This window comes from Pan paniscus, chromosome 6, assembly GCF_029289425.2.
Source record: "Pan paniscus chromosome 6, NHGRI_mPanPan1-v2.0_pri, whole genome shotgun sequence".
NCBI classification, from domain to species: domain Eukaryota; kingdom Metazoa; phylum Chordata; class Mammalia; order Primates; family Hominidae; genus Pan; species Pan paniscus.
Window position 1 is genome coordinate 117,214,955 of NC_073255.2, and position 10,286 is coordinate 117,225,240.

Here is a 10,286-nt window from a genome sequence, read left to right on the forward strand (position 1 = left end):
CTAAGGGCTTAAGATGACACATTAGTTCTTCAATTCAATGCCAACTTTATGAAGGGTGTCCTGAGACATATACAGTTAGCTTTTTTTTATTTTTTAATTTAGAGAGACACTCTCTGTTGCCCAGGCTGGAACTCCTGAGCTCAAGTTCTCCTCCCACCTCAGCCTCTCAAGCAGCTGGAGCCACAGACGTGCATCACCACTCTAGGCTAATTTTTTTTTTTTTTAATTTTTCGTAGAGACTGGGTCTCACTATGTTGTCCAGGCTGATCTCAAACTCCTGCCTCCAGCAATCCTTCCGCCTCAGCCCCTCAAAGTGCTGAGATTACAGGTGTGAGCCACCATGCCCAGCCACAGTCAGCTTTTGAATGCATCGTTTCTTGCATGAAGTGAAGTGCTCCTAACTCATCAGCCAGTGTGTCTGCCTGCCATATCTGTGTAATCTCTTTGCCACCTTCAAGAGCAAATAACTACATGCACACACATGTCCCTGCAGGCACACATACACACACATGGCCCATTCGAGTGTGAGCTCCTGGCTAAGACCGTTTGGTTCATCTTGATAGCTCTAGTTCCTAACACAGTGCCTGGCCGTCAGCACAGATCTGTGTGGTCACAGCCCTCTCGGAGCTCCGGTGAGCACAGGCAAGGAGAAGGTCCTAGCACAGGTGTCTGCTGCCAAGTCATAGTAACAGGAAGAGCTCTAGGAGCTAAGAGCAGGGAGAAGCCACTTTAGGCGGAAGTGGCCCAGGAAAGTGGACCGTGGGATCATGGGGGTGATCCCTTTAGAGCTGTGCTGGGGGTGGAAGGGCGTGATGCAAAGACTGGGCTTTGGGAACCAGTTTGTCATCAGTGGGCGGGGCCTCAGAAGCAGGCAGAGCCGGAACCCAGGGCCGCCCCTGTCTTGAGAGGCCTGCAAGTTGAGGTCAGGGGCTCCTTTTCAACATAAGTGCCCATTGATACTGCAGAAGCCCCTGTGAGAATGGGTCCTTTGTGATCATCTGTGTCTGTAAAGAAGCTAATAGTCTGTTGCATCTTGGGATAACACATGTTCTTGTGTTCAGGGTCTCGACTCTGAAGACAGAGTTCCTGCCACTCCTGAGTGTGTCATTTGTCTCAGAGAACAGCGTCGTGGCTGCTGTGAGTATTTTTCTTCATTCTCCCTCGGGGTGCACTGTATGTGATGCTCAGACAGGGAACAATGTGTGCTCTGTCACCCTAGCACAAAGCAGAACAGTTTTTTAGAAGAAACAGAGCTCGCTTTTTTTTTTTTTTTTTTTTTTGAGATGGAGTTTTGCTCTTGTTGCCCAGGCTGGAGTGCAATGGGTGATCTTGACTCACCGCAACCTCTGCCTCCCGGGTTCAAGCGATTCTCCCGCCTCAGCCTCCCGAGGAAATGGGAATATAGGCATGTGCCACCATACCTGGCTAATTTTGTATTTTTAGAAGAGACGGGGTTTCTCCATGTTGGTCAGGCCAGTCTCGAACTCCCATCCTCAGGTGATCCACCCATCTTGGCCTCCCAAAGTGCGGGCATGAGCCACCGTGCCCGGCCTCAGAGCTCACTTTTTTTTTTGGAGACTGTCTTGCTCTGTCGCCCAGGCTGGAGGGCAGTGGCGCAGTTTTGGCTCACTGCAAGCTCCGCCTCCCGGGTTCACGCCATTCTCCTGCCTCAGCGTCCTGAGTAGCTGGGACTACAGGCGCCCGCCACCTCGCCGGGCTAATTTTTTTTATTTTTTGTAGAGATGGGGTTTCACCATGTTAGCCAGGATGGTCTCAATCTCCTGACCTCATGATCCGCCCACCTTGGCCTCCTAAAGTGCTGGGATTACAGGTGTGAGCCACCGTGCCCGGCCGTGAGCCACTGTGCCTGGCCGCTCACTTTTAAGAGTAAGAGGGGGGTGGGGCACGATGGCTCACGCCTGTAGTCCCAGCACTTTGGGATGCCAAGGCGGGTGGTTCACTTGAGGTCAGGAGTTCAAGACCAGCCTGGCCAACATGGTGAAACCCCGTCTCTACTAAAAACACAAAAATTAGCCAGGCATGGTGGCAGACGCCTGTAATCCCAGCTACTTGGGAGGCCGAGGCAGGAGAATTACTTGAACCCGGGAAGCAGAGGTTGCGGTGACCTGAGATTGTGCCACTGCACTCTAGCCAGGGCAACAGAGCAAGACTCGGTCTCAAAAAAAAAAAAAAAGAGTAAGAGAGGCCTGTCGTGGTGAACACTCTGCCAAGGAGGTGGGCGGTGGGCAGTGCATCCTCCAGGGACTGACTGAGTCTTGTTTCAGGGCCATGACTGCTGCCCAATGCTCTTTAACTACGATGACCGCGGCTGCCTGACCTTCGTCTCCAAGTTAGACATTCCAAAACAGAGCATCCAACGCAACATGTCTGCCATGGAACGCTTCCGCAACATGGACAAGAGAGCCACAACTGAGGACCGCAACACGGCCTTGGAGACGCTGCACCAGAATAGCATCACGTAGGTGCCGTCTGTAGAGAGGTGGTCAGGTGACAAGGTGCCTTCCTGCCCCACGCTGTTTCCTTACTGGGTTCCTACAAAAGCTCTATGCCCCTCAGGCCCAGACATTCTTTCAGGGACAAGTGCAGCAAGAAGTCTGTATCTTCCCGACCGCCAGGCTCTCATTTCCAGCTCATGGTAGGGAGGGAGTCGCCACCACCTGGTCATTCTGTCCTTCAAGGTGCAGATTACAAGGCAGCAGCCAGCAGGAGCAGTGCAGACCTTGTTGCAATCTGAGGTGGTGGGGCCTCAGGGCAGCTGCTTCCTAGGGTACCCTTTCTCAGCTACTCGAGAACAAAAGGAGACATTCCTGAATGCTGCGTTCCCACAGTAGTGCACACATAACAGAAAGCGAAGTTACAGCCTGTTGAAAAAGGTAACTGTAGCTGTCATTTCAAGTAATGGATACAAATAAGAAGATTATTTAATTAAAGGAACAGAATTTCTTATCATCATGATGACAAAGCTGAGGAGTGTCTCGACTGGGTTTTCATCAGGTATATGCAATTATGTAAGACAACAGAATTGTGTTTTGTCCAGAAAGTTTAATTTTTTTTTTTTTTTTTTGAGACAGAGTCTCGCTCTGTTGCCCAGGCTGGAGTGCAATGCCACAATCTCGGCTCACTGCAACCTCTGCCTCCCGGGTTCAAGCAATTCTCCTGCCTCAGCTTCCCAAGAAGCTGGGATTACAGGTGTGTGCCACCACACCTGGCTAATTTTTTGTATTTTTAGTAGAGACGGAGTTTCACCCTGTTGGCCATCCTGGTTTCAAACTGCTGACCTCAGGTGATCCAACCACCTCAGCCTCCCAAATTGCTGGAATTACAGGCGTAAGCTACCGTGCCTGGCCTGAAAGTTTGATTTTTAAGGTCTAGAGGAGAGGCTGGGCATGATGGCTTACACCTTTAATCCCAGCACTTTGGGAGGCTGAGGCAGGCAGATCACTTGAGGTCAGGAGTTCGAGACCAGCCTTGCCAACATGGCAAAACCCCATCTCTACTAAAAAATACAAAAATTAGCTTGGCGTGGTGGTACACACCTGTAATCCCAGCTACTCGGCAGGCTGAGGCAGGAGAATTGCTTGAACCGGGCAGGTGGAGGTTGCAGTGAGCCAAGATTGAGCCACTGCACTCCCGCCTGGGTGACAGAGTGAGACTCCGTCTCAAAAAAAAAAAAAAAAAAAAAAGGCACCTGGAGGAGAAATATATGCTTGATATTCTAAATTACTGTGTTCAGAGTTGGGTCCCATGGGATTTTCCCTTACTGAGAAGCCTTTTATGTTTAGAATCTTATTGTGGTATTGATGGTAGGAGAAGTAACGGAAACCTCTAGACTTCCTGTTTGAGAGAATTACAATGAAATGCAGGTTGTGCTTCATCTTCAGCGGAGAAGGGGCAGCTCTATGTAAAATAGGCTGCAAATGCTGTATTGAAAAATGAGAACCAGAGACCTGGCACCATGGCTCACACCTGTAATGCTAGCATTTTGGGAAGCCAAGGCAGGAGGATCACTTGAGGCCAGCAGTTCAATACCATCCTGGGCAACACAGCAAGACCCCATCTCTACAAAAAAATTTTTAAGTTAGCTGGCTGTGTTGGCACGCACCTGTAGTCCCAGCTACTTGGGAGGAGTGAGCTGTGATTGTGCCACTATACTTCAGCCTGGGCTACATTGTGAGATCCTATCTCAAAAAAAAAAAAAAAAGAACCTGAAGGCATAGCAAAACTTACCTTTTCTCCACATTCTTCAGGTTTCTCCTTCTATAGCAAAACTCACCTTTTCTCCATTCTTTAGGTTTCTCTGTCTTGAATGACTCCGAGTTACTTCTTGTGAGTTTCTCTTACGTTTCTATACAGACCAAGTGTTAAGGAAAGAAAAAGCTCTCATTGCCTCTCTGACACTTCTAGATGAAAAATGAAAAGAACAAACCCTTGCTGATTAGTCTTTTATTTGCAGAAATTAGGTGCTCTTTGCACTAGAACTGTGTCAGCTAACTTTTTCTGTAAAGGACCAGATAGTAAATATTTTAGACTCTAGAGGCCATAGGTCTCTGTTGCAACTACTGAACTCTGGTTGTGGCAGGAAAGCAGGCACAGACGATGTAAACAGATGAGGTGGCTGTGTTCCCGTCAAACTTTATGGACACTCAAATTTGAATTTCATGTAATTTTCACTTCATGAAATAATAGTCTCCTTTTAATTTTTTTCCAGATGTAAAAGCCGGGTCGGGTGCAGAGGCCCACGCCTGTAATCCCAGCACTTTGGGAGGCTGGGGTGGGCGGATCACTTGAGGTCAGGTGGTCAAGACCAGCCTGACCAACATGGCAAAACCCCGTCTCTATTAAAAATACAAAAATTCGCCAGCCTGGTGGCAGGTGCTTGTAATCCCAGCTACTCGGGAGTCTGAGGCAGGAGAATCGCTTGAACCTGGGAGGTAGAGGTTGCAGTGAGCCGAGATCGCACCACTGCACTCCAGCCTGAGTGACAGAGTGAGACTCCATCTCAATAAATAAATAAATAAAATAAAAATGTAAAACCCCCCCCTTTTTTTTTTTTTTTTTGAGATGGAGTCTCTGTCACCCAGGCTGGAGTGCAGTGGCACGATCTTGGCTTACTGCAAGCTCCGCCTCCTGGGTTCACGCCCTTCTCCTGCCTCAGCCTCCCAAGTAGCTGGGACTACAGGCGCCCGCCACCATGCCTGGCTAATTTTTTTTTTTTTTTTGTATCTTTTAGTAGAGACAGAGTTTCACTGTGTTAGGATGGTCTCGATCTCCTGACCTCGTGATCTGCCCACCTCGGCCTCCCAGAGTGCTGGGATTACAGGCGTGAGCCACTGCACCTGGCCTTTGTTTTTTTTTTTTTTTTTTTTATTTAAGCTCACAGGCTGTACGGGAATAGGCAGTGTGTGCCATAGTTTGCCATCCCCTTCCCAGCGTCGGGGAAGAGGGGGGTAAGTTCTAGACATCTCAAAGGAGAAAGAAAAATATTGTCTGAGCAATGGATGATTGTCTTGAAAGCTTCCAGATAATTAGGCTAAGACAAGTTGTTTCATTTATCTGTTCCCCTGCTTGACTTGGTCGGAATCTAGTGGTGTGTCTGCTGCTAACATTTATGATGATTCACTTCAGACTCAAGGAGGGCTGTTGGCTTATCTGCACTGGCTGTCTTGGAGGCTGATTTGAGAGGTTTTGTTTGGAGCCATGGAATTCAGTCATGCTTCATCATGCCTCTGGTTTATTTAAAAACAAACAAAAATACTGTTTTCGCCATGGCTGTGGTCCTACCCACAACCTGCTCCCAGCATTTGAGTGCTGTGTGGGCTGGGTCATTCCTGCTTCCCCAGGTCACGCTAACCAAGGCAAGTTCTTAACTTCTCCCCTTGCCAGTTTTGTCTTTCCTGGACATCTGGTAATAATATGCTTTGGGGTATTTTCTGAGCCAGATTGTTGCAGTCTAATGTTCATGGATAAGTTCATAATCAGGAGTTAAAAGATAATTCATTTCCTGGCGGAGCGTGGTGGCTTATGCCTGTAATCCCAGCATTTTGGGAGACTGAAGCAGGAGGATCACTTGAGCCCAGGAGTTCAAGACCAGCTTGGGCAACATAATGAGACCCGCATCCCAGCTCTATTTAAAAAATAAAGAAGATAATTCATTTCCTTAAGCTGCCCTTACACTATTAGTCAGGAATATTTGTGTTCACTTCCACTACATACCTTACGATCTCTTTTGCTTTGCTTTTTTTCAGTCAAGTCTCTATTTATGAGGTGGACAAGCAAGATTGTCGCAAATTTTGCACTACTGGCATCGATGGAGCCATGACAATTTGGGATTTCAAGGTATTTTCTACCTAACAGAACAAATTTTGTTTGTGTTAAAACTTTTTTTTTTTTTAAGAGATAGGCTCCTTCTCTGTCACCCAGGCTGGAGTACAGTGGCACAATCATGGCTCACTGCAGCTACCAACTCCTTGCCTCCAGCAGCCCTCCCACCTCAGCCTCCCAAGCTGCTGGGACAGCAGGCATGCACCACCATGCTCCGTGAATATTTTTACAAAACTCTTATGAGAAGAATGTTTCTCATTTCTTGAAACAAAATGTTAAATCTAGTATACAGTTTAATGTCCTAATGTAAGACATTAAACTGGAAATCTCTCGTTTTTTTTTCTTTCTTTTTGAGACGGAGTCTTGTTCTGTCGCCCAGGCTGCAGTGCAGTGGTGCAATATTGGCTCACTGCAACCTCCGCCTCCCGGGTTGGAGCGATTCTCCTGCCTCAGTCTCCCAAGTAGTTGGGATTACAGGAGCACACTACAACACCCGGCAATGTTTTGTATTTTTAGTACAGACGGGGTTTCACCATGTTGGCCAAGCTGGTCTTGAACTCCTGGCCTCATGTGATCTGCCCACCTTGGCCTCCCAAAGTGGTGGGATTACAGGCGTGAGCCACCATGCCAGCCTTGGAGATCTCTCTCTTTTTTTTTTTTTTTTTTTTTTGAGACAGAGTTTCGCTCTTGTTGCCCAGGCTGGAGTGCAATGGCAGAATCTCGGCTCACCACAACCTCCGCCTCTGGGGTTCAAGCGATTCTCCTGCCTCAGCCTCCCAAGTAGCTGGGATTACAGGCATGTGCCACCACGCCCAGCTAATTTTGTGTTTTTAGTAGAGATGGGGTTTCTCCACGTTGGACATGCTGGTCTCGAACTCCCAACCTCAGGTGATCCACCCGCCTCAGCCTCCCCAAGTGCCAGGATTACAGGCGTGAGCCACTGCGCTCAGCCAGAGATCTCTTTAAAACCTAAAAGTCATCCGCAGAAGAACGGCACATTCTCAGTGAACTGGAATTTTTACTTCTAGATGTCCATTTATTCATTGAGGAAAAATGGAGTGCTGTTTTGGAAACAGGCCCTATTGGACACCAGCCCAGGTTTAACTATATAGATACATATTTATAGCTGACACTAATTAATTTAATAAACATTTAGTACATATCTCCTGGGTGCCATGCATGATGCTGAGCACTGAGAATATCCAATCTGAACAAGCCTGTCTGGTAGAAGAGAGAGGTGGATACGGGGGCTGGGTAGGGGATTCGGCAGAGCTCAGAAGAGAAGCCAGTGCCTCTGTTTTCACACAGAGGAATCTGGGGGGATGCGTGGACTGCAGGGAACAGGTTGCACCTGAGCGGCATCCTGAGCTGCGATGGGTTTTGGAGGGAGGGACTGTGAGTTGAGAAGGCACAGGCGAGCATCCTCAGCTGCAAGTGCAGCACACCCAGGGCAGCCCTGGGCTTCAGAGAGCGCACACTGCCTCTGAGGCGCTGCCCGTGGTGTGGTCCTCCGGAAGCACGGATGGAACTAGAAAAAAGAGCTCTAGGTAGCCAGGCGCAGTGGCTCATGCCTGTCTTCCCAGCACTTTGGGAGGCCGAGGTGGGAGAATCGCTTGAGGCCAGGAGTTTTGAGACCAGTTTGGGCAACATAGCGTGACCCCATCTCTATAAAAAAGCCAGGTGCAGCCAGGCGCACTGACCCACTCCTGTAATCCCAGCACTTTGGGAAGCTGAGGCTCGTTTCTCCTCACTGCTTTCCTGTCTTGAGCACAGGAGTTCGAGACCAGCCCGGGCAACACAGTGAGATCCTGTCTCTATTTAAAAATATACATATATATATTTTTAAAAACCAGGTGCAGTGACGCATGCCTTTAGTTCCAGCTACTTGAGAAGCTGAGGCAGGAGGATCACTCGAGCCCAGGAGTTGGAGGCTGCAGTGAGCTGTGGTCACACCACTGCACTCCAGCCTGGGGCAACAGAGCAAGACCCTATCTTTAAAAAAAAAAAAAAGAGTGAGGAGTGTGCCCAGAGCCTGTGTGTGGGGCAGTGGGGAAAAGGCACACCTGGCCTGGAGGAGCCAGCAGGGGGAGCCCCGGCCTGGAGTGTCTCTGCGGGGTGAGTCCTGGGAGATCCTGTTTCAGGTGGGGCAGGGCCAGGTTCAGGGTGGGGACAGGCAGAACCTTCCCTGAGGAAGAGGGAGTGGTGTCATACCTACCTCGGGGTGGACACTCCTCAGTGACATCAGTGCTCTTCCCACCTTTTCCAAGACCCTCGAGTCTTCCATCCAGGGCCTCCGGATAATGTGAAGCTGAGTGAGCCTCCGCCATCCAGCATGACAAACTGTGGCCGACTGCAGCTGTGCCGTGGCACGATGGCGAGGAAGCCAGCCCCAAGGAAACACTGAAAACACATATCACGCCAATGCCGTGTGGTTTTGTTTGAATATAAAATTGGTGAAAGTGTTGGTTTTTTTAAGGCAGTAATTTTTTTTGTTTGTTTTTTTGCGATTTCATTCCATTCTTGACCAAAGCTTCTCTTTAAGTAGTTTATTATGGAAAATTGTCACACTAACTTAAAAGACAGGGTGAGGGAGATATGTAAATTGTCCACTAGAAAATTAAATAAAAGAACTGAATGTGGTTTTGGTTTTGTTTCTTTGTAGTATTTCAATTTTTAGTAGAAAAATATGAGCGAATTCTTCATTCGATTCGGTTTTTTTTAGGCAAAATCTTAGATCCTTGGTTTCTTAAATTGTACCATTCTATACAACCTTGAACCAAAAAGCACCATTTAGTGAGGGGTGAGAGAGAACCGTTTCTGAACATTGCAATACTTCTGCAAAGTAGGTTGTGTCGGTCTGTTTTGTGTTGCAATAAAGGAATACCTGAGGCTGGGTAATTTGTTTAAGAAAAAAGATTTATTTGGCACACGGTTCTGCCGGTTGGACAAGAAGCATGGTGCCTGCGTCTGCTTTTGGGGAAGCCTCAGGAAGGTTTTACTCATGGCGGAAGGCAAAGGGGAAGCAGGCGTGTCCCATGGCGGGAGAGGATGCAAGAGAGAGTGGGGAGGACCAGGCTCCTTGAAACAACCAGGTCATAGAGTGAGAACACACTCATTCCTGCCAGGGGGCACCAAGCCATTCATGAGGGATCCGCCCGATGACCCAAACACCGCCCACCAGGCCCCACCCCAACACTGAGGATCCCATTTCAACATGAGATTTGGAAGGGACACACAGCCAAGCCCTGTCAGAGGTACACCGTTCCCGTCTTGCATGTGAGCAACAGAGAAGCCCACCTCCACTGAGCAGCCAAGCCCGAATGGGAGCCTGCCCTGGGAGGCCCTGGGGCCCGGTGCCCACAGCACGGCAGCCCACTGTTAGCAGTGCACCTGCCAAGGGTACACTGTGGGGGGTGTGCAAGGGGGCGGGAAAGGGGAAAGTCAGCATCTTGGCTTAGAGATGATTGTGCCCACACTGAGCTACTTTCATCATGATGAGACGTGAAGTTTGACATTCCATGGCAGAGAATCTTAAGAGGTACAAGTATAAATGAAAAGCAAAATAAGTGAAGAGTAGCCGGAGCCTGGCCACATCCTTGATCTCATGGCTCCCTTCTAGAATGCTGGTAACAGTGCTTCCCAAGGCACATCATGATGTGCTCAAGAGAAGGTAATTTGGCCCTCTTGTGACTCATGGGAAGAGCCCTCACTCCAAGAGGGAATCCTACCTAGCATCAGGGGTGCTGGCCTCATGGCCCTGCCTGGTCCCTATAGTGTCGTCTCTGGGCCCCCAGTGGCAGGAGCTCCTTTGTGTACACGTCTGTATACATAGTGCATTGGCAAGGCTCTGTGAGGGTAGACAAAAACTGGCCATAAAGCAGGAATTAGCTGAAGATTTCTCTTTTAGCCGGACGCGGTGGCTCACGCCTGTAATCCCAACACTT

At 48.8% G+C, this 10,286-nt stretch overlaps 1 protein-coding gene across 1 annotated transcript in view; it reads left to right on the forward strand.

Annotated features, from left to right (window-relative positions):
• ARPC1A (actin related protein 2/3 complex subunit 1A) overlaps window positions 1-8,982 on the forward strand; it is a 40,170-nt gene extending 31,188 nt beyond the window's left edge. The window contains exons 7-10 of the mRNA XM_003815720.5: window positions 1,062-1,137; window positions 2,286-2,479; window positions 6,267-6,357; window positions 8,610-8,982. Coding sequence (XP_003815768.1) covers window positions 1,062-1,137; window positions 2,286-2,479; window positions 6,267-6,357; window positions 8,610-8,648 — 400 coding nt within the window. The 3' untranslated portion in view covers window positions 8,649-8,982. The remainder of the gene's footprint in view (window positions 1-1,061; window positions 1,138-2,285; window positions 2,480-6,266; window positions 6,358-8,609) is intronic.
• Window positions 8,983-10,286: the final 1,304 nt, after the last annotated feature.